Consider the following 27,400-nt stretch of genomic DNA (forward strand, 5'->3'; position numbering starts at 1 on the left):
TTCCTGGAGTTAATATTGTTTTTAGTTTCCTTTTTGGTTACTTTTCTATGTATTTATCACCAATTTAATCCACTCCTTTTTACTTTTTTTTTTTTTTTTTAATTTAAGAGACAAGGTCTTGCTCTGTCGGTCAGGGTAGAGCACAGTGGCACAGTCATAGCTCACTGTAACCTTGAACTCCTGGGTGGTACAAGTGATTCTTCTGCCTCAGCTTCCAAGGTAGCTAGGATTACAGGCATGCACCACCCTACCTGGCTAATTTTTTAAATTTTTTATAGAGACAGGTTTCTCACTACATTGCCCAGGCTGGTCTTGAACTCCTGACCTCAAGCAGTACTTCTGCCTTGCCCTCCCAAAGTGCTCAGATTATAGGCATGAGCCACCATGCCCAGCTTTATTAACCCACTTCTTGATAGTAGACCAGATACCCTATCAGGACCATCACACATGTCACGTCTTCTGCTAATCCTATCTTTCAGGATACATCTCTCTCTCTCTGCCTTCTGTTGTGTTCCAGTTGGAAACTGACATCTCTGCCTCATGTACAATTACCATCTTGGGGTCACACTATGAATTCCCTTCATCCCTCTCTTTCCTGGTTTCATCCTTGTTTTTAGTGAAACACATCTTTTATTAGTTTCCTGGGAAAGGGCACATAGGAAACTTAATATTTTGGATTTTTTCAGATTTTTCCAAGACTGAAAATGTTTTTATTCTGCCCTCATACTTGACTGATAGTTTGACCAATCTAAAATTCTGGGAAATTTTCCTGAGTTTTATTAATGATTACATCTCCTATTGTCTAATTTGTCTTTATAGAACTCTCAGGATTCCAGGGTTGACCTCTTGTCCTTTATTTCTTTTTTTTTTTTTTTCCTTTTTTTTTTTACTATTTGTCTTTTTGCTTTACTTGCTGGGAGATAGCATAAGTTTTATCTTATAAGCCTTTAATTGAGTTTTTCATTTATGTTTTCAATTTCTAATTCTTCAAGAGTATCTTCCTCCACCATCCTGATGCTGTCTTCCAAAAAAAAAAAAAAATTATTGTTTTGAGGCTGCTATAACTTGCTATATCTTTCTGATAATGTTAATGATTTTTTAAAAATTCCTGCATATTCAGTCTTAACCTCCATGTTCATTAGAGACTTTCCTAGGTATGTGGTCATCTTTGATGGTCTGACGATATATAAGAGTGGGATAATAAGAAACTGCCTTAAGGCTCTGAGCCTACAGCCAGGGCTTGTAGATTGTGGCCTTCACTCTGGTAGCTGGGCTGGGCCACTCTGTGGGGGAATCCCCAGTGTGAGTATCTTTAGCTCTTTCATCAAGGCTAGTTGAATTCCCCAAAGACCACTCCAAGTCTTTTGTCTAGATGGTTAAGGCCTGGCTGCCCAACATTTGGGAAGCCAAATGCAGGAAGAGAGCTGGGGTTTCAGTAGTCAGTATGTAAACTTTCACTAGGGCCCTCTGTTTTCAGATGTGCCTGAGTTTCTTCCCCTAAATTCAGAGACTTTTCCTGAGACTAAATCTCCAGTCATCTGCTGGGTATAGGGAAGAGAGTGCCCTGCTGAGCAGAGGATGGATGGGGGGAATTCTAGGAGCCTATTTCCTAATGAGGTGTTTACCCTTTTCTTCTGTTTTAGCTCCATCTTTTACCTCCCACTTCTAGATGTATCTGATGACTACATTTTCTGAGACTTGGGAAGGTAGATTCTGCAGTATAAATTATGTTGCTTCTTGCTTACTCCATGGCTTACTTAAGATTCAGTTTTTTGGGGGATCTATGTAGTTCTTTCCCAATCAGTCACCCAGTTTCTAACTTTCAAAATTTTGCCACTGTTGTTTCCTCTCTCATTTCCCCCATATTTACCCTCTGCCTTAATGAAAGCACTGGATGCATCTTAAAAATTTACTGTTCTTCACTAGGAATCTCCACTGTAAAGATTTTTTTATATTGTGCATGTATTTTATCATTAGAAATGAAGAAACCTCTTTAAAATAGGGGGAAAAATTCAATATGGCAAACCATTATTTTAATCTTTTTTGTGCAACTTGAAAGAAATCCTATTTAATAATGATAGTAAAAATAATAAAATGGTAATGATGATGACAGCTACTGTTTATTAGCAAACCATTATTTTTATCTTTTTTGTGCAACTTGAAAGAAATCCTATTTAATAATGATGATAGTAAAAATAATAAAGTGGTAATGATGATGACAGCTACTGTTTATTAGGTACTCACTAGCTACCAGATACTATTTCCTTTTCACAGGAGAAACTGAGACTCAGAGAGGTTAAGCACCTTGCCCTGATCACACAGCTAGGTCAGTGGTAAGTTTGTATGTAAGAATTAATAGATCAACCTTAAAATACAACAAAGCAAAACTATGCTAAGTGATGTGAGGTGATGCCCCTCATTTCTTTGGGGAATTTGCACTTTGATAATGTAGATGATAGGGGTGGTAGAAGTAACTTTCTAGGCATATAAATTAATTTGTCTGTGTCTAAAATTTAAGCACTAATGATGCTTATTTAGCAAGATAGTATTTCATTCAACAAATATTAACCCAATGGACCATCAGTGAATCTACTTTCCTCCTGATACAATATGCCACAGGGAGTTTTAAACATTTCCCATCTTTTTACCTGCTCTGGGTATCTTGAACCCATTCAACAGAACATGGATTAAACTTACCTGCTTTTTAAGGGGACCAGCCACTGGAATGAGAATCTTCAAATGCACATTTATATTTCAGCAGCGTTTCTTTAGCCTTATTCTCCCAATGTTTGGATGCAAGTTTCTTGATAATGTTACCAGCAGCAAATCTGTACAAATCTGTGGCAACTTTAATTCTTGACTCCTAAGAAGAAAGACTTTAACCAAGGAGCATAAGACAGAAAGAGAGACTGAGGCAAGTTTTCAAACAGGAGTAAATGTTTATTGAAAAGCTTTAGAGCAGGAAGGAAAGGAAGTAAAGCACACTTGGAAGAGGGACAAGCAGGCGACTTGAGAGACCAACTGCACAGCTTAACCTTTGACTTGGGGTTTTATACATTGGCATACTTCTGGAGGGTTGCATACTGTATTAGTCCATTCTCACACTACTATAAGGACATACCCAAGACTGGGTGATTTATAATGGAAAGGGGTTTAATTGATTCACAGTTCCACAGGGCTGGGGAGACCTCAAGAAACTTACAATCATGGCAGAAGTGGGAAGCAAACATACCCTTCTTCACATGGCAGCAGCAAGGAGAAGTGCAGAGCAAAGAGGGAGAAAAATCCCTTATAAAACCATCAGATCTCATGACAACTCACTCACTCTCAGGAGAACAGCATGGAGGTAATCACCCCCGTGATTCAGTTACCTCCTATGACACGTGGGGATTATGGGAACTACAGTTCAAGATGAGATTTGGGTGGGGACACAGCCAAACCATATCACATCCCTTCTCCCATGATTCTTCCCTTGGGGTGGGCTGTTCACATGCACAGTGGCCTGCCAGCACTTGGGAGGAGCTGCATACGCAGTGTTTTTGCTGAAGTTATGCACATGCTCACTTGAGGCGTTCTTCCTTACCAGTAGAATGTTCCTAGAAGGTCATATACTAGTTATACTCTGCCATTTTGCTTCTTAGTGCACATGCGTGAGCCCACTTGCCCGACTCCTGAGTTCTTATCGGGAAGGTGCTTATCACCAATTTCAGGTTTTTTCTATCGTTGGGAGACTGCCATTCCCTGGCACCAGTTATTATTTTAAAGATGTAGTTAACAACCACTTGACCATCACCTACCTGATGGCCACCTGACATTCCTGGTAGTTGGGGGGCTCTCTCCTGCCCTGCTCATGTCTGACTAGTTACCTACTGTAACAAAACCTCTCTAAATACCTCTCTTTCCACTGAAGGATGTTGCTAGTGGTACTCCTAGATTCTCCATCCCTTGCCCATTTTTCTCCAAGGAGGAGATCATAATCTGATCATAATGATCATAATCATAAATGCAAGGAGGGCATTTATGATTGGTGGGATTAAAGAAGGAATGGGACAGGCTCAGCTCAGGCCCCTCCTCTCTGGGAACCAGCCTGCCTATAGGAAAGCCCCTCTTATCGGTTTATTAAGTGATGAGTTTGGTAGGGAGGCCTACTGTTTGAGGGATTATGAATTTGTTTGGATACAGATCTGAGCCACATTCTCTAATCTAGTTTTCAATATCAAAGCTGACATTTGGTGTCTGTCTGGGTCACCCTTTCATCTAGTTGTATTTGTTTCCAAACTTGGGCAAGGAGAGGTGTGATTTATTGAACTCTTTAGAATCCCAATAACTCTCTGCTGGTTGATACAGGTAGACTTTATTATATGTTTAAAGGACATTATAATGCATAGAAGAAACTTTTCCTTTGAAATCCACATGTTGTCAGGGAAAAAGTAGTAAGGAAGTTGTTTGAACTTCTCCTTTAAAGAGTATTTAGCAGCATATCATTTTGCAAATGAATTTGTATTATTCTCAGTGGCTTGAATATTTAATGAAGCCTGTCATTAATACCTCATAGAAATGCAAATCTGTGTTGTTTCCCAGGATTTCTTCTAGAAAAGGATTAAAACCCTCTCTAGAGACACATTCTCATGGTGCTGGAACTAACAAACTAAGCTTTCCAAAGAAGAAAAAAGAATTTTGGAGAAGCTCTTTTGTTTTTTTCTTTTTAATTTCACTATCCATGTTGTTCATATATTATATACAAAAAGCTTTACACTTCACCCACATTTGTGCATGCATTTGTATAAATAAAACTTGAGCTATCCCTCATGGCCACCTCACTCTGCCCTCTGCTCTGCACGTCTGCAGGGGTCTGGGTCTTATGGTACACTTGGACCACCACCCGCCCAAGAGGGGAAGATGGACACCACCAAAGATAACGTGAAAACCCTAGCTCATGGCAGGCATGTAATAAAGAAGACCTCTATTGGCTGAAGAATGATGAGGTTCATAAATTTGGAAAGGAGACCTTTATTTCTCATAACAGGTTGCAGCCTGCAGGGGGGCAATTCTGACAGGCTAGGAAGCATAGCATCTGGTTAGAAGCTGAAAACAGGCACTTAGAGAAAGGGGCAAAGGAAACAGGAATTTATGCTAAACAAGGTGGCTTAATATACATATGTAATAAGCTATAGGAGAAGTCATGAATATTTATGAAAGGAGAAACATGCACAAGTGCCATCATTGAGCTTCATGCCCCTTCATGGGTCCTGTGTCTCCACCCAAATCTCATATTGAATTGTGGTTTACATAATCCCCACGTGTGTCATTGGAGGGACCTGGTGAGAGGTAACTTAATCACGAGGGCAGTTACCCTCATGCTGCTCTCGTGATAGTGACTGAGTTCTCATGAGATCTGATAGTTTTTTAAGGGGCTTTTTCCCTTTTTGCTTGGTACTTCACCTTGCTGCTGCCATGTGAAGAAGGACGTGTTTGCTTCCCCTTCTGCCATGATTGTAAGTTTCCTGAGGCCTCCTCAGCCCAGCAGAACTGTGAGTCAATTAAATCTCTTTTCTTTATAAATTACTCACTCTCAGGCAGTGCTTTATAGCAGCATAAGAACGGACTAATACAGGTCCCATGCACAAAAAAATGGTGGTGCTGGCATGATCTGAGGGTGGTGTTTTCTACCTTCTGACATCAAAATGTGAAGTAGAGGACACTAAAACACTCACTGAGCTTCCTCCATAGACTGTCCAGAACCAATCTGTGGTCAGTGTGTGTTATCAGGAAGGAATGCTAGTTGGTTGCTTTGTCAAAACAGCAAAAAGGAGGGGCAGTGTCAGGTAGTTGGTTAATATCAGCGGTGGAGTCTTTTGAAAGAGCTGGTTTCTATTTAGCCCTTAGGGAAGAAAGCCTAATGATGGTTAGTGGGGGAGGAGGTGTAGCAAGGTGTGTCCAACCTCCCATCCCATTATGGCTGGGAACTCAGCTTCCAAGGTTTCTCTGGGGTCTTCTTGGCCGACAGGGGGCCCATTCAGTCAGTTAGGGGGCTTAGAATTTTATTTTTATTGATCACCTTTTACCCAATTCTTGCCATGCCTTGCCCATCACTCAAGTTTTTCCTGTTCAGGGACATTCGGCTCTCTTGCCCTTCTCACTGTCTGAGGGGAAGCTCTGCCTTCTTGTCCCTGACAGTTCAGGGCCTCTGCAGTATGGGTTCTTCTCCCCCGCCTTTACGGCTTCATCTCCCACTTTGCCTCTTAGCTTTTATCTAATTCAGCCTCACAAGTCTCTGTAGGGCCCCCTGCCTCCGTGCCTTTGGTCATGCTGTTCCTCTTCCTGAATGCCTGGATCCTTCAGTGTCTGCTTCAAATGCCAATGTTGTCATGACCTTCCCTGACCCCTCCACCTTCTCCTTTCTCTAAACTACATAGCACCATATATGGAACCTCCCTTATGGAACCCACCATATTCCACCTTCGGTAATAAGAGTATTAACACCATCACCACCACCGAGGACAACAACGGCAACATTTGTTAAACCCTCCAATGTGTCAGGCACTGTTCTGAGCACTTAAAAGTGTTAGATTATTTAATAATCAGAATAACCCTATGAGGGACTTCTGCTTGTGACCAAGACAGAATAAAAAGTATCGGAATTACTCCTTACCTAAAACAAAACAAACAAAATCTATGAAACAGTGATTTTCAGGAGACTGGACAGCAGTCAAAACTGATCCCTAAGAAATAAGAAATAAAGGAATTCAGCCCTGTCATTGTCCCAGCTTACTGACCTAAAAGGGTTTCCAGGCTGAGGCACAGCAAGAAGGCAAAGTCACAGCAGGTCTACTAGGGTAGACCCCTTGAGTAGAAGAGACAAAGCTAAGAATTTGGGGAAGCCAAGTCAGCTAGATTTCACAGGACAGAATCCCAGAAAAGAAAGAGCTGCACAGAGAAAATTCCAGAGGTGTCCACTGGGTCCCCTTGAGTATTCTGCTGAGACCTGCTGAGCACTTCCATGGAAGAAAATTGCTCAAAGCCAGGGGAAATACCACCCAAAATAATTAGAGAGAAGAGTACCCAGCATTCACACCAGGCTGGGGATAGTGACAGTTTCTTCCAGCCAGACTAGAAAGCCTCAATTCAGAGGGCATCAAATATAGCACTCAAAAAGGTCTTGCCTCGGCAGTGGAAATAATGAGCCCTATGCTGGTCCTACATAAAAGAGCTTAAAAACATAACCCAAAAGGTCAGCCTATTTCCAAGTAGCTTAACTGCATCTCAGAACAAAGCTAAAGAATAATTATAGAAACACAAAAATATCCAGGACCCAACAAGGTGGAATTTACAATGTCTGTAGTTCAGTTAAAAAGTACCAGACATGAAACAAACAGGAAAATATAACTCCTCATGAGGAGAAAAAGTAATCAATTGAAACCAGTCCAGAACTGACACAGGTGTTAGAATTGACAGAGCATGGGATTAACCCATTTATGCCTAGTGTTCCATTATTGGAATGCTAAGCTTGTGGGAGTTGTTTATATCCTACTGCTCAAGGTCATCACCAAGTTCTGATTTTTCACACACAAAAAATTGTAACCTCCAGCCTAAATGGGGTAAAACAATCATTATAATTGTGTTTCATATGTTCAAAAAAGGTTAAGTATAGATATGGAAGATGTAAAAAGATTTATCTATATGTCCGTATTTACATCTGTATCATACATATTTTTTTCTCTGAAAGTTTGATTTGAATATACACACACACACATACGTGTGTGTATATGGGAATTAACAGCAGATTAGACATTGCTGAAAAAAATTAGTTAGCTTGAAGATAATAGCAATAGAAACTATCTAAAATGAAAACAGAGGAAAGTGAATAGCATACCAGTGAGCCATGAGACAACTTCAAGTGGCCTAATGTGTGGGTAATTGGAATTCCTGGAGAAGAGGAGACAGAAAAAGAAGGATGAAAACATTGGAAGAATTAATGGTAAAATTTTGCCTAATTTGATGACAACTGTAAACTCACAGATTTAAGAAGCTCAGTGAATCCCAAGCATAAGAAACTTGAGGAAAATTTTTCCAAGGTACATCATAATCAAATTGCTCCAAACCATTGATAAAGAGAAAATCTTAAAAGCAACTAAAGGAAGAAGATACATTATGTACACTACAAAGCAAAGGTCAGGGTGACAGCTGATTTCTCATTTCAAATAATGCGAGCAAGGAGACCATGGAGCAATGTCTTCAAAGCAATGAGGAAAACCTGCCACCTGAAATTCTTTATTCAAAAAATACATCTTTCAAGAATGAAGAAGAAATAAATGTTTTAGACTTACAATGCTGAAAGTTTTCCTTACTAGGAGATTCATACTGCAAGAAATGTTATAGGAAATCAGGCAGAAGGATTTTCATAACAGATAGAAATCTAGAACTAAGGGAGGAGACCACCCCTCATATTGTCTTATATCCAATTTCTGCCTCCAAAGAAAGAAGAAGTAAAAACTAAAAGGCAGAAATGAAATCCACAAGCAGATAGCCTGGCGCCACACCCTGGGCCTGGTAATTAAAGATCAACCCCTGACCTAATTGGTTATTTACATTAAAAAGGCACTGTGAAGATCCCAGCCCTGTTGAATTCCTTTCTAATTACCAGTGTATGCAGCCCCTAGTCATGTACCCCCTGCTTGCTCAATTGATCATGACCCCCTCACGCAGACCCCCTTAGAGTTGTGAGCCCTTAAAAGGGATAGAAATTGCTCACTCAGGGAGCTCGGCTCTTGAGACAGGAGTCTTGCCGATGCTCCCGGCCAAATAAACCCCTTCCTTCTTTAACTCCAGTGTCTGAGGGTTTTTGTCTGTGGCTCTTCCTGCTACAGAACCACACAAAAAAATGAGCAATGGGAATGGTAACTACATGGGTACTTATATTAGATTCTCTTTTAATTTTAAAAGTCTTCCAAAAATTGACTGATTGTACATCCAATGGAATATTACCCACCATAAAAAGGAAATGAAGTTTTGATGCAACAAGTAGATGAACTTTGAAAACATTATGCTAAGTAAAAGAAACCAGACACAAAAGGTTATTCTGTAGTTCCATTTATATGAAATATCCAGAATAAGGAAAATCATAGAAACAGAAGATAGGTAGTTGCCAAGGACTTGGGGGTGGGAGGACTGGGGAATAATTGCTTAAGAGGTGTGGGGTTTTCTTTTGCTCTGGGAATGGTGAAAATGTTCTCAGACTAAATAGAGGTGGGGGCTACTCAATCCTAAATGTCACTTAATTGTTGACTTTAAAGTAGTAAATTTTATGTTATGTGCAGTTCACTTCAATACAAGAAAATTTTAAAGATTAATTGACTTGTTTCAATGAAAATAGTGACAAAGTAGTATGAAGTTTATAACGTATATAAAATTAAACGTATGGCAGAAATAGCACAAAGACCAGGAATCAAGAAATGGAAGTAAATTAGCATAAGGTTTGTAAGCCAAAAGTATCTGAGACAGGTCTCAATCAATTTAGAAAGTTTATTTTGCCAAGGTTAAGGACACACCCATGACACAACCTGAGGAGGTCTTGATGACGTGTGCCCAGGATGGTTGGGGCACAGCTTGGTTTTATACATTTTAGGGAGGCATGAGACATCAATCAATCAATACATGTAAGATGTACATTGGTTTGGTCCAGAAAAGCAAGACAACTTGAAGCGGGGGCTTCCAGATCATAGTTAGATTAAAAGATTTTCTGATTGGCAATTGGTTGAAAGAGTTATTGTCAATAGAAAGGAACATCTGGGTTACACTAAGGGGTTGTAGAGACCAAGGTTTTATCATGCAGTTGAAGCCTCCAGGTAGCAGGCTTCAGAGAGAATAGATTGTAAATGTTTCTTATCAGGCTTAAAGAGTCTGTTCAATCTGAAATTCCAAAAGGCAGGACGGTATAAGGAGGCATGTTCAACTCCCCATTCCCATCATGGCCTGAACTAGTTTTTCAGGTTGACTTTGGAATCCTTTTGCTGAGAGGAGTAGTACATTCAGATGGTTGAGAGCAGGGCTTAGAAGTTTATTTTTGGTTCTTGTACTCCATGTGAAGTGATATAATATCACTTGAAGGTACCCTGGGATAAGTCAAAGATGTGTACTATAAACCCTAAAGCAGCTGCTAAAATAACAAAACAGAGCTATAGCTAATAAAGCAACAAAGGGAGGGAAGGGGGAAGCATAAGAGCTCCTCAACCCAGAAGAAGATGGTAAAAGGTAAATCTCAAAATAATTATATTCAGTCAAAACAGCTAGATAGGTTGGGCACAGTGGTTCACACCTGTAATCCCAGCACTTTGGGAGACTGAGGCAGGTGGATCACTTGAGGCCCGGAGTTTGAGACCAGCCTGGGCAACATGGTGAAACCCCATCTCTACTAAAATTACATAAATTAGCCGGGCATGGTGGTGCACGCCTGTAATCCCAGCTACTTGGGAGGTTGAGGCAGGAAAATCGCTTGAACCCAGGAGGCGGAGGTTGCAGTGAGCCGAGATTGTACCATTGCACTTCAGCCTGGGTGACAGAGTAAGACTCTGTCTCAAAAAAAAAAAAATGAAAAACAGCTAGATAAAAAAATACATACTGTATGATTCCCCTTATAAAAAAAAAAAAAAAAAACAACTCTAGAAAATGTAGACTCGTCGATTGTAACTGAAAGCACATCAGTGTTTGCTAAGTGGGGGACAGGGGGTGGGTTTATCAAGAACATGGATGTGTTCACTACCCTGGTTGTGGTGATGGTTTCATAGGGGTAGAAATATGTCAAAATTTATCGCATTGTGTACTGTAAATATGTGCAGCTTATTGTACAGAAGTGATACTGCAATAAAGCTGTTTTGATTAAAACAACAGCTACTCTGTGTTGGATGGTATTATTTTCTCCACTGTACAGATGAAGACGTGTAGGCATGCAGAGCTTAGTGATTTGCCTGAGGTCAAGTAAACCCTGGGCACCTGGCTTGAAGTCTATATGGAACAAAACAAACAAAGAGAAGTGAGACCGCTTCAGAGGGAACCATAGACCCAAAAGACAAATAGTAGAATTTCAGGAAGGGAGGATAGGAAGACATTTCAGTCATTTCAGAGAGCACGAACCACAGACACAAAGCGCATGGCGTGTAAGGCACAGTGCGCAGTTGGGAATGGGAGTCCCAGATGTGCATGTGTGAGTGGGGTAAGGGCAGAAGAACAGACCAGACCTGTCCAGGGGGACCTTGGCTGGGATTGGGGTAGGGAGCTCCTTGGATCGCATGCTAAGGAGTTGAACTTCCATCCGCTAGGACATGGAAAGACTTAGAAGTGTTTTCAGGAGAGCGATGGGCTCGGGTGACTCTTGAGGATGATATGTATGGAATGAAGGATGGCTGGGCTCCCCAACCCTCCTGGAGTCTTCATAAGCAGGGACAGTCTTGTCTGATGTTGCTCCCTCCAGGTTCCCAGTGCATCTCCATTGCAAACCTTTGGTGGTCCTCAGAGTCCCAGGTCTGTGAACCCTGAAAGACTGTTCTCCTCCACCCTCCTCTACTCACTGTTCTTTGGGTTTGGGTCCATTCCTGTCCCCTCCCAGGTTCGAGGGGAATTGCTGCGGGAGAGAGTGCAGCGGCTGGAGGCACAGGAGGGAGGCTTTGCACAGTCGCTTGTTGCTCTGCAGTTCCAGAAGGTGGCCCGGATAACCGAGACCCTGTCGGCCTACACCGCCCTCCTCAGCATCCAGGACTTGCTCCTGGAAGAGCTGAGTGCGTCTGAGATGCTGACCAAGTTGGCCTGCAGGCAGATCCTGGAATCACACAGCCGGGTGAGTGCAGGCGCTGGGAAGGAGAGGCAGACAGAGCTGGTTCTTTCTGGTACCTACCTCTGCATCTTCCCCTGTGGAATAGGCTGCAACCCCTGTCCTGTCTATGCTGCAGGGTTGTGATGAGGATTAAATGAAGTGACTTATTGGAGAGTACTTTGCATTCTCTCAACCAAAGATGGCTCTATTTCATTGCTCTGAGAAGCAACCCTTTTGGATTTTAACATCTCTGAACCTTGGCAGTTGCCATGGTTTCGTTGGCAGTATTGTTTCTTTCATTATGCTAGGGAGGACAACAGTGTATCTTCCAATTAGCACATCCTAAATGTAATAATATATTGGGTTATTTATTATTTTAAAAATTCTAATTATTAGCGTTATCGCAACATGCTACATTCTTTCCAAAATGTGAGAGGTATATCCATAAAACAAAAGCTATTGTAATAACTGTTTTGGTGACTAATTTTAGGTCTTTTATGTGTAGATTTTAGAATTTCATTTATTATATATTATTATCATAATTACATATAGTGAGGAAAAAACCCCTCACATTTATTGAAACCCTAGTGTGGGGAGGGAAGCGCTACTAAGTTGTGAATAGACATGCTCTCACTTAAGTGTACATAATTCTTTACTTAGTTATACTTATTAAGATTGTTACTGAAGCATAATTAATAAGAAGGTACAATTTTATGCTACTTTACAATTATGCTGTTTGTCATTATATTCATTATTTAGCTGTGCGGTAAAGTAGATCTTGTTATTATACTTAGTTCTCAGGTAAAGAAACTGAGATTGGGGCAGATGGCAGGTCAAGTTCTTTGTGAAGACCACATGACTGATTGTGAAAGGAGCCAGGAATGGAATCTGTTTCTGACTTCAACCCATTATGTCATGTCTATGGACTACACCAGTTGAGTTTGCCTTGTGAGGTTCCCATTACTTTCTTTAAAACGTAGCAACAGTAGATGCTGAAAAGTCTAAAAGTATTTCGGGAGTGGGCAGACACTATGCACCCTGCACTGTAACAACTATTTCAGGGATAGAAAGGAAGCAAAAGCATTGTAAGTAATTCCAGCACAAAATAGCCAGGTGCTGGACATATAAAAATGAACATATTTTTAATGCTTTGTGAGCTCACAAGGGCCTATGGAAGAAAATCCCTGAAGATATGCAAGATATATCCTAGATAAGGTGAACTCACGGAGATAGGTGGGGGCAAATTCAGGAGCCAGGTTTACCTCGGAACAAAGGCTGAAACCTGCAACACAGAGACTTGGGATTAATTTTGGAGGAATGGGAGATGAGGCTGTGGGATGTCTCAGTTAGTGAGAACACCCAGCAAGGGGTGGGAGGAGAAAGCCGCCTGCTGGCAGAACCCATCTCCACACCTGCTCCAGGTGAAGCTCTTCCTGTGAGTTTTTAATCGAAGGCCTCTGCTAACATGAAGAACGAATCCAAATGCATTTTAGCCATCCAGTCACGAAATCTCCGAGGTGATAAATTAAAATAATTCCAGGTTAGTTCACTGTCTGCATGCAAAGACAAATCCTCTCCAGAAAAAAAATATTCTCAATGGGGTAGCTCAGGATTTCCATAGATCAAGTTCAGCCGAATGTGAGCTCTCAATTGAAGAAGAAAGTCACCGAACACATAAAGAAGCAAGGCAAGATGACCTGCATACAGGAGAAACAAACAAAGCCAGATTACGATCCCTGAATACTTTAGAGATCCAAATTATCAACACAGAATCTAAAATAATAATAATTTGTGAAATTGTTAAAGATATTACAAAAATGATTTAAATTTTTTTTTTTTCTGTTTTTCAGACAGGGTCTTACTCTGTCGAGCAGGCTGGAATGCAATGACCCAATCTTGGCTCACTGCAGCCTGACCTCCTGGGCTCAGGCAATCCTCCCACCTCACCCCTCCAAGTAGCTGGGACAACATGGGCATGTGCCATCATACCCAGGTTTTTTTTTTTTTTTTTTTTTGGTATTTTTTTGTAGAGATAGGGTTTTACCCCATCTCAGCTGGGCTCAAATGATCCTCCCGCCTTGGCCTCCCAAAGTTCTGGGATTACAGGTGTGATTTAAAAATTTTATTCACGTGGAGCATATAGTGAGTTTAACTTGCATATATTTAATAAAAGACTCAAAATAACAAGAACAATTGCTAGAACAGGGAGAAATTGATAAATCTATCATCATAGTGGGAAATTTCAGCATACTTCTGTCAGTGGTTGATTTATTGATCAAATGAAACACAAGTAAAGATATAGATGAACTAAACAACACATTTAACAAGGTATTTTAATGCACATATAAATAATCTTATAGCCAAAAAATAATGAATCTATATCTCCAGCACACATCAGAACAGTTAAAAACAATTGACTATACAATATTATTTTAATACCTTTTGACAAGGGGAAATTAAGTTTAATTCGTTTTTAAAAAGATGATTATAAAGTGTCCATAATTTGGACTTTAGAAATTTTTTAATTGATTTTGAAAAATCCATTTTAGGCCGGGCACAGTGGCTCACACCTGTAATCCCAGCACTTTGGGAGGCCGAGGCGGGCAGATCATGAGGTCAGGAGATTGAGACCATCCTGACTAACACAGTGAAACCCCATCTCTACTAAAAATACAAAAAAGTAGCTGGGCGTGGTGGCGGGCGCCTGTAGTCCCAGTTACTCGGGAGGCTGAGGCAGGAGAATAGCGTGAACCTAGGATGTGGAGCTTGCAGTGAGCCAAGATTGTGCCACTGCACTCCAGCCTGGGTGACAGAGCAAGACTCCATCTCAAAAAAAAAAAAAAAAATCAATTTTAGAGGTTGATTTTAGAAAAAAAAAATCAAAATTTTAGAAAAAATCAATTTTACAAATTTATTTTAAAACATGCTTTTGAATAGTTTATAGGTCAGGGATAACATAATGGAAATTTAAAAATACAGAGAATAACTGTGATATATGAAATTGTCTACAATTCAGCTAAAGCAGTTTTAAGAGGAAAATTTGTGCCCTAAACTGATAGTAGAACAGAAGAAAGGCTCACAATTAAGATTATATAAAAAGGGGGAAAATAACACATGTATTATTTTTTATTTTGTTTACACCATGTTTCTTCTAAAACATACAGAAATTATACCTCAATAAACATATGTTTAAAAGTATGTACATTTTGGGAGGCTGAGGCGGGTGGATCACCTGAGGTCAGGAGTTGAAGACCAGCCTGGCCAACACAGTGAAACCCTGTCTCTACTAAAAATACAAAATTAGCCTGGTGTGGTGGCACATGCCTGTAGTCCCAGCTACTCTGGAGACTGAGACAGGAGAATTGCTTGAACCCAGGAGGTGGAGGCTGCAGGGAGCTGAGTTCATGCCACTACACTACAGCCTGGGTGAGACAGAGCAAGATTCCCTCAAAAAAAAACAAAAGTGTGTTTCTTCTGAAATATAGCATAAACAAAATAAAAAACAAAACTACTGTAGAATTGAGAAAGTGAAGAGATTTTTTTGAGAAAAGTCTAATAAAATATACAAACCCTTGGCAAGAGCAACCATTAAGAAATATAAAAGACAATAATATTAAGAATATAAAAAGCAACATGACTATAGTTGCAGTAGAGTTTTTTTAAATAAGAGAATGTTATCAACAACTTTATACAGATGAATTCAAAAACTGAAATGAATTCAAAAACTAGAAAAATGCAAATCACCAAAATTGGCTCAAGTAGAAAAAAAAAAAAGTCTGTATAACCCTGTTGTCATGAAAGAAATTGATTCAGTACTTTAAAATCTTCCAAACCCACACAAAAGACACCCAACTCGTTGCCAAAGTTTAAGGTATTTTGCCAATCTCATATATTAATTATTCCTGGTGTTAGAAAAATAGGGAATATTCCTCAACTCATTTTATCATGCTAGATAACTTTAACACCAAAACCAGACATGAACAGCACCAGAAAGAACAATTGCACTTCAATCTTGCATGTGAACATAGATGTACCATTTGAAAACAAAATAGCAGGATACAGCCATCTGTAAAAAATTAATACATTATGGACAGGTTGGGTTTATTCTAGGAAGATAAGGTTGGTTTAACATTAAAACATCCATTTACAAAATTCACCTGATTAACAAATTAAAGGGGAGTGACTCATGTGATCATTTTAGTATATAGAGAATAAGTCTTTATATTAGTCTGTTCTTGCATTACTATAAAGAAATACCCTGAGACTGGGTAATTTATAAAGGAAAGAGGTTTAATCGGCTCATGATTCCACAGGCTATACAGGAAGCATGATGCATCTGCCTAGCTTCTGGGGAGGACTCAGGAAACTTACAATCATGGTAGAAGGTAAAGGGGAAGCAGGCATGTCTTACATAGCCAGAGCAGGAGGAAGAGAAGTAGGGGGAGGTGCCACACACTTTTAAACAACCAGATCTCATAATAACTCCATCACGAGAAGAGCACCAAAGGGATTGTGCTAAACAATTCATGAAGGACCCCCGTGATCCAGTCACTTCCCACCAGGCTCCACCTGCAACACTGGGGATTACAGTTCGACGTGAGATGTAACCCCACCCAAATACTATGTTCTTCTTGCATTTAAAGATATAATCGTGCCTTCCCAACAGTCCCCCAGAGTCTTAACTCATTCCAGCATTAACTCAAAAGTCCAAAGTCTCATCTGAGACAATGTAAGTCCATTCCACCTATGAGCCTATAAATTAAAAAACAAGTTAGTTACTTCCAATGATGCAATGGAGCCATAGGCATTGGGTAAATATTCCTGTTCCAAAAGGGAGAAATTGGCCAAAAGAAGTGGTTACAGGCCCCAGGCAAGTCTGAAATGCAGATGGTAGTCATCAAATCTTAAAGTTCCAAATAATCTCCTTTGACTCCATGTCTCATATTCAGGTCATACTGGTCCAAGGGATGGGCTCCCAAAGCTTGGGCAGCTCAGCCCCTGTGATTCAGCCCCAACAGCTGCTCTCAAGGGCTGGTGTTGAGTGCCTGCAGTATTTCTAGGCACAGGATGCAAGCTGTCAGTGGATCTGCCATTCCAGAGTCTAGAGGATAGTGGCCCCCTTATCACAGCTCCACTAGGCAGTGTCCCAGTGGAGACTCTGTGTGGGGGCTCCAACCCCACATTTCCCTTCCACACTGCCCTAGTAGAGGTTCTCCATGAGGGCTCTGCCCTGGCAGAAGGCTTGTGCCTGGACGTTGGGGCTTTTCCATATATCCTCTGAAATCTAGGCGGAGGCTCACAAGACCCAACTCTTTCATTCTGTGCACCTGCAGGCTTAACACCACATGGAAGATGCCAAGGCTTACAGTTTGCATCTTGTGAGCAGTGGTCCAGGCTGCACCTGGGGTCCTTTAAGCTGAGGCTGGATGCAGGGAGCAAGGTCCCAGGGCTGCACAGGGCAGCGGGGCACTGGGCCTGGCCCAAGAAACCATTCTTATCTCCTAGGCCTCTGGGGCTGTGATTAAAGGGCTGCTGTGAAGGTCTCTGAAATGCTTTTAAGGTCTTTTTCCCATTCTCTTAGCTATGGTGGGCTGCAAATTTTCCACACTTTTACACTCTGCTTGCCTTTTAAATATAAGGTCCAGTTTCAGGTCATTTCTTTGCTCACACATATGAGCATAGGTTTAGAAGCAGCCACATCATACCTTGAATGATTTGCTGCTAGATATTTCTTCCACCAGATACCCTAAATCATCACTCTCAAATTCAAAATTCCATAGATCTCTAGAGTAGGGGCACAATGCCACCGGTCTCTTTGCTAAAGCATGGCAAAACTGACCTTTACTCCAGTTCCCAGTGAGTTCCTCATCTCGGGTTGAGACTTCCTCAGCCTAGAATTCATTGTCCATATTACAATCAGCATTTTGGTCACAACAATGTAACAAGTCTCTAGGAAGTTCCAAAGTTTCCCTCATATTTCGGTCTTCTTCTGAGCCCTCCACACTCTTCCAACCTCCTTTGGTTACCCAATTCCAAAGCTGCTTTCACATTTGCAAGTATAGTTATAGCAGTGCCCACTCCTCAGTACCAATTTTCTGTATTAGTCTGTTCTCACATTGCTATAAAGAAGTACCTGAGACTGGGTAATTTGTAAAAAAAAAATGAGTTTTAATTGGCTCATAATTCTGCAGGCTGTACAGGAAGCATGATGCATCTGCTCAGCCTCTGTGGAAACCTCAGGAAACTTACAATTATGGCAGAAGGCAGAGGGAAAGGAGGCACGTCTTTTGTGGCTGGAGCAAAACGAAGAGAGAGTGGAGGAGGTGTTACACAGTTTTAAACAACCAGATCTCACTATAACTCACTCACGGTCACAAGAACAGCACCAAATGGATGGTGCTAAACCATTCATGAAGGATCCACCCCCATGATCCAATCACCTTCCAGCAGGCCTCACCTCCAACACTGGGGATTACAGTTCAACATGAGATTTGGGTGGGGACACAAATCCAAACCATATCAGTCCTTAACTGAATTTAACACCCATTCAAGATAAAACTCCGTAGCAAATTAATAATAGAAGGAAACTTCCAAAGCCCACAGCAAGTGTTACACTCGAGGTGGTTAGCATGGAGGCGGATCACTGCCCTGAATTCTAGATGGAGGAAATAGAGCCTGCAGAAGGAAGAGCAGGTCCAAGGTCATTTAGTGAGTTAGGGGCAGAGGGAGACACCAGGAACATTTAGCCTTCAGTGCATGATTCATCTGCTCATCCTGAGTGCCCAAGAAACACCCTCAGTACAGCCCTAAAACACATAGTTGTGCTTTTTACTTCAAACTACACTGATTTCTATTAGTATAATAATTGGAGAGTACAACACTTACATTTTTTATCTTAAAACTCTTGAGTAACTCCTGCCTCTAGTTTGTTTAGAACAGAGTTAGTGTGTCCTGAGTTGGGAGCAGCTGATAAATCAGATGATGCCGTATTATTAAATGGGTGGTAAGGCAATGCATATGATTATTGCACCCTTACTTGAGTTTGCATTTGAAATGAAGACAGCCTGTTGTTTTGTTCCAGATATTAGACTTGCATTCTGCAATTTGCTCATTCTGTGTAAACCACTTTCCTATTGGGAATGGGCTTTTAGGCTGTTAAACATTCAGGAGAATTAAAAAAGCATGAAATAGAATGCTTTGGAAGAAATTACTCCTAAGAAAACTGTATCCAGCGCACCTCATCTGATGAAAGATTTAGACTCATTTTGTGAACTTGGAACATATGCAAGGCTTAGTTGGATGAAAGGGCCAAGTGACAATGATAGGCAAATTTAAATGGGATAGAGTTACTCCTAACAGATAATGTGACCCCCAAAAAATGGTACCCACTGTATTTGCATTTCAATTTAAATTGTGTGTTTACTTTCCTGAGCCTCACTTGGCATCTTCTTCTTTGTTTATTGTTTTGAGACAGAGTCACTGTCACCCAGGCTGGAGTGCAGTGGTGTGATCTCAGCTCACTGCAACCTCCACCTCCTGGGTTCAATTGATTGTCCTCCCTCAGTCTCCCGAGTAGCTGGGACTATAGGCATGCACCACCATGCCCAGCTAATTTTGTATTTTTAGTAGAGACAAGGCCATGTTGGCCAGGCTGGTCTCGAACTCCTGACCTCAAGTGATCCTCCCACCTTGGCCTCCCAAAGTGCTGGGATTACAGGCATGAGCCACTGCCCCCAGCCTTGGCATCTTCTGATCTTCCCTCTGCCTTTCTTCCCATGTACCACTGGCCACCATCTGTTGATTCTGCCTGGTTTTCTCATTTCCACCTTTGGCTGCCCAGCTTCACTAGTCTGATGTATCTAGACCGGAACAACAGAAATAACCTTGATATTAGCCAGCATCAGTGGAGCTCTTGTTATGTCCAAAGCAGTGGGCTAAATGTTTAAACCTCATGTCCATCCCATGATGTTTTCATACCCACTCTACAGATAGAGGAGCTGAGGCTTAGGAAGGTTAAGTCATTTCACCAAGGTCCCACAGCTGAAAAGCAGACTTTAAACCTCCCTCCAAAGCCCATGCTCCGTCCTAACTTCAATTTCTGCTTACCTCCCTTTCTCCCTACTCTAGTTACCCCTCTGCACGGTGACCAAGGGGATGTTTCTGAAAAATAAAAGTGATGATTCACAGCCCCATCTCCAGCTCTACATTAAAAAATCCCACCTTTCACCGCTCCCTCTCTCAGATCCTGCATTTTAGCCCTTAGACCTTCTTGCTGCCCCCTGAGCATTGGAGACACATTCAGGCATGTGTCCCTTTGAAGGACCTCTGCCTAGAATGCTTCTGCTGTACCTCCTTGCAGACTCCTCTCCATATTCTAAGACAAACCCAAATGTTACTTCCTCTGTGAAGCCATCCATGATTCCCTCTGGCAGAGCTGGTCTCTTCCAGCTCCCGTAACCCTCCATCCCAAAGCAGATGATGGCATTTCTCATCTCTGCAACTGTTGACATGAGTCTCTCCCTCACTAGACAGTGAGTTTTCATGTCTCATTCACCCCTGAATCCCCCAATCTACCTATTATCTCTCTCTCTCTCCCTCTCTCTCTCTGTGTCTTTCTTCCCCTCCATCCCTTTTTCCTCCCTCCATCCACGCTTCCATCCATCGTCAACATCTGTATATCCATTCATTCAGCAGATACCTGTGGAGTGATTACTAAGGGCATTAGAGCTGAGTGATGGGACCCAGAGTCAGAGACACCTGAAATCACCCTGACTCTGCCTCTTGCCCAGCTCTGCGATTTCAGGAGATTCCATTATAGTCTCTTACTTCAGTTACCTTATATAGAAAATTAGATGACAAAAAATTCCTATCTTGTGTTATTTTTTGAAGATTAAACCACTAATGCATGTAACTTTTATAATCTGCTGATACAATCTGGCACCATATTGGCATTCAGTAAATGCCAGCTGCCGTCATCCCCCTCATCATTGTCATTGTTATTATTATTGCTGTTTCTTCTTCCATGAGCCGTGCACTGTGCTGACTGCTGGGGAGAAAGGAGAACACGTCAGCGATGCTCCTGAGTCCCTGCCCTCAGCATTTAAAATCTGGCGAGGAAATCAGCTGTTAGGGAAGACAATTCCAGAACCAAGTTTTGGATTCCAGTTGTGCCAGGTGGCAGGCAGGTGAAAGGGTGCAGGGGTTTGGGGACGCCATCAGCAGATTATAAACCGTGGGACATATTTCCACCTTATATTCTATTCCTAACCAGGACTCTCCTGGTACTTGAAAAGCTCTGTGTGTTCCACTGTTCCTCTGGTGACACAGACAGGCTCAGATGTGAGCCTCCCTTCTCCTCGAGGTGGGCTGGGGCTGGCATCTGGGTAGAAGTGGGATCTCTGCCTCCAGCTCCTGGCCATGCTGACAGCATGACAGCACATACTGCTGGAACTCCACTGGACTGCGTTTCCTTGTGGGATGCTGCAGTGAGAGGGATAGTCCTAGTTCCACATCTCAGCATACTAGGAGCCCTGCTCAGGAGTTCTCGAAGGCTCAGCACCCAAATGCCTGGGTAGGATAGAAGGCTCTCCATGCTACCAAGAGATGCAGTCTGTCTCTGGCTGATTTTCTTCTGTCATGGATCTTGAATAGTGTTTCAGTCTTTAGGGGGCTTCGAGACCCTTTTGAGTGTTTGATGCAAGCTTTGGCCTCTCTGCAGAAAGGCAGACCATTTTGTACCTATTTAGGAGGATCAAGGACCATCCTCCCCTGGTGAAGTCCAACCAAGGCCTCTTAGGATTTAACACCCTGTCCACCTTCCAGTCCTAATTATAGTACTGACCAATCTGGTAAATACTGGGTTAAATGTACCTGCATTCTCCAAGGCCTGGGGCCCTCCTGCCTCCCCTCACCACCCACCTAAGCAGGCTGTGGACAGTTTCTTGTGTGAGATTATCTAATCCTGGTGGCCTAAGAATGCAGATTACTTCTGTTTGGCCAAGAAGAGACAGTGTAGACTAGTGGTTAAGAACACAGTTCCAGAGCCAGCTAGCCTGGCTTCAAATTCTGGATCTGCCACTCAATAGTTGCATCATCTGGCAAATTAATTTAACTCTGTCTGCCTGTTTCTTTACCTTAAAGCAAGAGAACTAAGAGTATGTATTCTGAAGGGTTGTTATAAGGGTTCAGTGAGATTCATGTATGAAAAGTACACAGAGCAGTGCCCAGGACCCTGACAGTAATGGTGGTGTTAGCCATGGTTGCTGTGTTCCAATTTGGCTTTCATCCGTGGTGGGTGCATGCAGATACCCCACCATATGCAGTGACAGGTGCCAGCCACCAGGCACTTTGCAGACAGGGAGAAGGAGACACAGCCCTGCCCTCAAAGAGCTCACACTCTAGCAGAAAAGCACAGGACAGTGATTTCAGGTGACAGGAAACGGAGTGCATGCAAGGGGTAGTGAGTGGGCACGTGAGGAGAGGGCATCTTCGTCTCCCAAGGAACTCAGGGATCCTTTCACTGAGGAGCCCTTCACCAAGGAGGTTTTTCTTAAGCTGAGGGGTAAAAGAAGACTGGGGATTGGTCAGGCAGATGGAGAAAGGCACTGCAGGTGGAGGGAACGGCCTATGTGGAGGCATGGAGGTGACACAGGGGTGAGAGATCGTGGTGCACTCACATTGCACCACGTTGCACAGCTGGATGGGGAACCAGGCAAGACAGGGTCATGCCAGGCTTGTAGCGAGACACCCAGGAGGTCAGATTTTGCCCTGCAGCCCACCTGCCTTGTGCAGTGGGGTTCACCCTCTGCCCCCTCCTTGTGTAGGAGCTCCAGGAGCTGGAGAGGAAGCTGGAGGACCAGCTGGTGCAGCAGGAGGCGGCCCAGCAGCAACAGGCCCTGGCGAGCTGGCAGCAGTGGGTGGCCGATGGGCCCGGGATTCTGAACGAACCTGGGGAGGTGGATTCTGAAAGACAGGTCTCTACTGTCCTGCAGCAAGCCCTGAGCAAGAGCCAGACGTTACTGGAGCAACATCAGCAGAGGTACGCTGTGTGCCCCATGGTACCTGAAGATATTAGTCCCCAGCAGGCCTGGAGAACCTGCATCTCCAACTCAGCCCGACCATACACACCTGGGCTCTCACCCTCTTGCCTAAGGTGTCATCCCATTGCTCCAACATGAGCTGCTAGCTTTGTAGCGTACTCCTTCTTCCCTGACACCCTTCTTTTTAAAATTTAATATAATTGACGTTTTACTAAACATAATATTTTTAAACTTTTTATTTTGAAATATAGACTCACAAGAAGTTACAAAGATAGTAGGGAGAGTGCCATATACCCTTCCCCCAGCTTTCCTTCTCGGTAACATCTGACATAATCACGGTACGTGAATTGACATTGTCACAAGACAGCGGACTAGATTACAGGCCTTATTCCAATTTTACCGTAAACGTAGTATTTTATATTGTGCTTTTGTAAAATTATAAGACAGACAGACCCCTAGTCTTTTTGTTGTTCTTTATATTGTTTTTCAATTCATATTAGACACTTAGCCTTGGCTGGGGCATTAAGAATCCTTGGAAAAACACAATTTTTAACAGCTTCATAATTTTCCACTGTGAATAAAATATGGACATGGAAAGGATTGGAGGCAAAGTCTATACACAGTGTGGTTAATTTTTGCAAACACACGCATACACATTAATTGGAAGGAAATAGACCAAATTTCAATGGATATGGTTTCTGGGCAGTGAAATTCCAGATTATTTTCCTTTATCCTACCACGTTCTTCTGTGTAAATGCATCGAAGTGCAGTTCTGTCCCATTGAAATAACTGTGAGGGGGCTCAATCTGTATTGATATAATTTAACCTGGGATTTTAGGGCGTATAGTATTCATATGCTCCTGGAGGAGATGGCTTGTGATCAAACTTTTGATTTAATTTGCACCTGCAGAAGGTTTGGGGTGTATTAGCCAGTAAGAGTGTGAGGCAGATCCAGGAAGCTGACTTGAATTGGCCAAGGCATGGGTTAAGCAGACCCCCTCGTGTGGGCATCAGGAAGCCTCATGTGAAAAGGTGCCATCCTTTGATTCTGGGTCCAGTTCAACCCAAGGGCACATGGTGGGTGTAGACCCCAGTCGTCTTGGTCATCACCATGAGGACTGATGCAGAGTTTTCAAAGCAGCATCACAGAGATCACCCTGTAAAGCTATAGGAAAGTCTCCTTATAGCTCCCATGAAACTTTTCACTTTGAGGAGCCTTCCTCCTGGGAAACCCTCCTTGACACGTTATTTGCAAACTAGCCTAGGCAAGAAAAAGAAGGCAGTCTTTCTGGCCATCTCTTTCTGTGGACATATTTTTAAAATCATGTGGCTTAGATGTGTGCTTCTTTGTTATTTAAATAACTAGATGATCTCATAGTATCACTTTGTAACATCCCATAGTATTACTTTATAACAAAAGCTAACTCAACGTATATTTTATTTTCACTCCAGTTTGAGAGAGGAGCAACAGAACAGTGTCGTGCTAGAAGACTTGTTGGAAAATATGGAGGCAGACACCTTCGCAACCCTGTGCAGCCAGGTGAGAACCGACTGGCCAGGTCTGAGGCCGCCCCTTGCCAGCACGTCATTTCATGTTTTTCTCAGAATTCACATTTCCTCACCTCCAGGATGGTGATGAAAAACCAGCCTTGGAACCTGCAGAGCAGATGTGTGCAGAGCCTCTAGCATGGGTCCAGCACACAGAGGACGCTTAATCAGTGCTAATGGCAGCAACCACAACCGTAATCATGTGTGCCCCGGTGATGTCTTTTCTGTGATTTGGCAGGCACCCAAATATTCTCCTTCTTCTCAATCTTTAACTAAGTTTAATATACAAAAAGTAGGTTCTACCAGTAACAAAGTGGGTAAGAGAAAACTGGGCCAGAGCCATCAATCAGTGAGACTGCACCCCACACTACACCTCTGAGTTGAGATCAGTCAACCTTCCTCATCCTTGGCCGGAGTTGCAGACTCACCTCCCTTCCTGATACAGAGCCCTGAGGCTGTGCGCTGAGCCTTATGCAGTCATGTAACTGTCTGCCTGCTACCATTCAGGTTTTATACACATCCTGCAATGGGTTTCCTGTGCTTCTGGTGTCTGTAAGTAGCAGGAAATATGACTTCAGATGGTGGTGAATGCAAGCCACATGCCTCTGGAGAGGTGCTTGCTGATGCAGTGATATCAGGGTCATGTGCTGCGATTCTTTCCACAGTTCCTTCTCACAGTTCCAGCTGCCATAACTTTCAGAGCAAGGAGGTAAGAGGTCAAAGAACTGCCACCACACCTGTTCTTTCTCATCAAGGAAGCAAATGCCTCCAAGTCCCTGCAGCAGATTCCCCTCACAACCTGAGAGCTGACCCGTGGGCCCTGTTAGCTGCAGGGGAGATGCGAGTGACTTTCTCTCCAGCCTCTGAGAAGGGAGTCAGCAGGGAGGAGGAGTTGGGGCGCTTTTACGTGTCCAACTGGTTGCATCCACAGGCACACCCAGCTTCCCGAAAGGATTCGTTTCCTATCACTGCTGTCACAAATGACCACAAACAGCAGCTTAGCACAGCTACAAACTTACCTTAATGTTCTGTAGGTCAAAAATCCAACATCGGTTTCTCCAGGCTAAAATCAAGGTGTTGGCAGATTTGCCTGCCTTTCAGAAGCTTTAGGGGGAGAGTCTGTTTCCTGCTCACTCAAGTAATTGGCAGGGTTCAGCCCATGGTGGTTGTAGGACTGAGGTCCTTATTTCTTTGCTGGCTGCCAACCAGGGGATATTCCTGGCTTCTGGTGGCACCTACATTCCTTGGCTCATGGCCTCCTTTCTTCATCTTCAAAGCCAGCAAGTGTCCTCATCACATCTCTCTCTGACCTAACACAGCAGGGAGGGTCTCTGCTTTTAAGGACCCACGTGGTGATTATGTTGGAACCACCTGGATAATCTAAGATAACCACTTTCCCATCCTATCTGAAGGCCCCTAACCTTACTCCCACTTGCAAAGTACCCTTCGCCTTGTAAGATGACATCTTCGCAGGTCCCAGGATGGGACCATGGACATTTTGGGGAGGGGTCATTATTCTGTTGACTGTACCAAACAAGGTGCCAGTGTTAGCACTGGAGTGACAGTGTCCAAACAGGGCAGGGGAGGAGCTGGTGCTTCCTGAACACTGCCATACCCTGAGTATTGTTCTAGGCACTTCTGTCTGTTATTCATTTAATCCTTACAGAAAGATGGGAAACAGGCAGGATTCCCCTGTTTTATGAATAAAGGGACTGAGGCACAGAGAGGTGGTGAGGGCAGGAGGGCTCGCCACTGCTCGTGGCGGGCTTGGGATTCAGCCCAGCGTGATACTGCACAGATTCGGCTCTTCCTGACCAGCTCTGAAGGGTCTGAAGCAGATGACCACTCCGGCCTGTGTCTCTGCGTAACTGGGCCATCTCCCACTCTCAGCTTTGATTCCCCCGCCTTTTTCTTTGTTACTTTGAGACTTCACAGAAAGCCAGCGTCACCAGTGGAATTTCACCCAGGTTCATTTCTAGATTGTGGGCCCTTTTAAATTGTGAACTCTGTATGCATCTCAGTCTGTTTCTGCTACTATACAAAATTCCTAGACTGGATAATTTATAAAGAATAGAAATTCTTTATCAATTTTCTCACAGTTCTGGAGGCTGGAAAGTCCGAGATCAAGGCACCTGCAGATGCAGGGTCTGGTGAGAACTGCTGTCTGCTTCCAAGATGGTCCCTTGTTGCTGCATCCTCTGGAGGACAGCAAAGCTGTGTCCTTATGTGGCAGAGGGAATGGGAAGGTAAAAAGGGCTAAGCTAGTTCCCTGGAGCCCTTTTATAAGACACTAATCCCATTCTTGAGGACAGAGCCCCCATGACCTCATCACCTTCAGAAGGCCCCCCTTCCTAATACAGTGGCATTTGGGGTTAAGTTTCAACTTGAGTTTTGGAAGAGACACAAATGTTCAAACAATAGCATCTGCTGAAGAATTGGCTCTATGAGGAATAAATGCTGCCAGACCGGAAGCTCTGGGCAGCAGGGAGCAGGTAGGCTCTTGTTTTTCTCCGTCCCCAACTTGGTGCTTTGTGTAGTCTGCCCAATAATATCTACTCAGCTGCATTTCTTTCTTCCCAACTCCTGTGTAATAAAAAGAGTCCTCCAGAGAAACAGAACTGATAGGATGCATCTCTGTAGAGAAAGAGATCTCTATTGAAGGAATTGGCTCCCATGATTGTGGAAGCTGGTGAGTCCAAATTCTGCAGGGTTGACCTGCAGGCTGGAGACTCAGGAAGGAGGTGAAATTCAAATCCCAAGGCCATCTGCTGAAAGGATTATCTTCTGCTCAGGGCTGGTCAGCCTTTTTGTTCTCTCCAGGCCTTCAGCTGATGGGCTGAGGCCAGCCACATTATGGCAGGCAATTGACTTCCCTCAGAGTCCACCAATTTAAATGTTAATCTCATCCCAAAACACCCCCATAGAAACAGCAAGAGGAATGCTTAACTGAGCATCTGGGCACAGTGGCCCAGCCAAATGGACACATAAAATGAACCAGCACATCCAA

The 27,400-nt window shown here is 42.9% G+C and overlaps 1 protein-coding gene across 2 annotated transcripts in view; it reads left to right on the forward strand.

Annotated features, from left to right (window-relative positions):
- Positions 1-27,400, forward strand: part of EVC2 (EvC ciliary complex subunit 2) — a 146,331-nt gene that overhangs the window by 108,620 nt on the left and 10,311 nt on the right. For both annotated transcript variants that reach the window (XM_025386758.1, XM_025386757.1), the window contains exons 17-19: positions 11,603-11,830; positions 22,630-22,844; positions 24,298-24,385. In XM_025386758.1, coding sequence (XP_025242543.1) covers positions 11,603-11,830; positions 22,630-22,844; positions 24,298-24,385 — 531 coding nt within the window. The remainder of the gene's footprint in view (positions 1-11,602; positions 11,831-22,629; positions 22,845-24,297; positions 24,386-27,400) is intronic.

The sequence above is a fragment of the Theropithecus gelada genome, chromosome 5 (assembly GCF_003255815.1).
Source record: "Theropithecus gelada isolate Dixy chromosome 5, Tgel_1.0, whole genome shotgun sequence".
In the NCBI taxonomy this organism is placed as follows: Eukaryota; Metazoa; Chordata; class Mammalia; order Primates; family Cercopithecidae; genus Theropithecus; species Theropithecus gelada.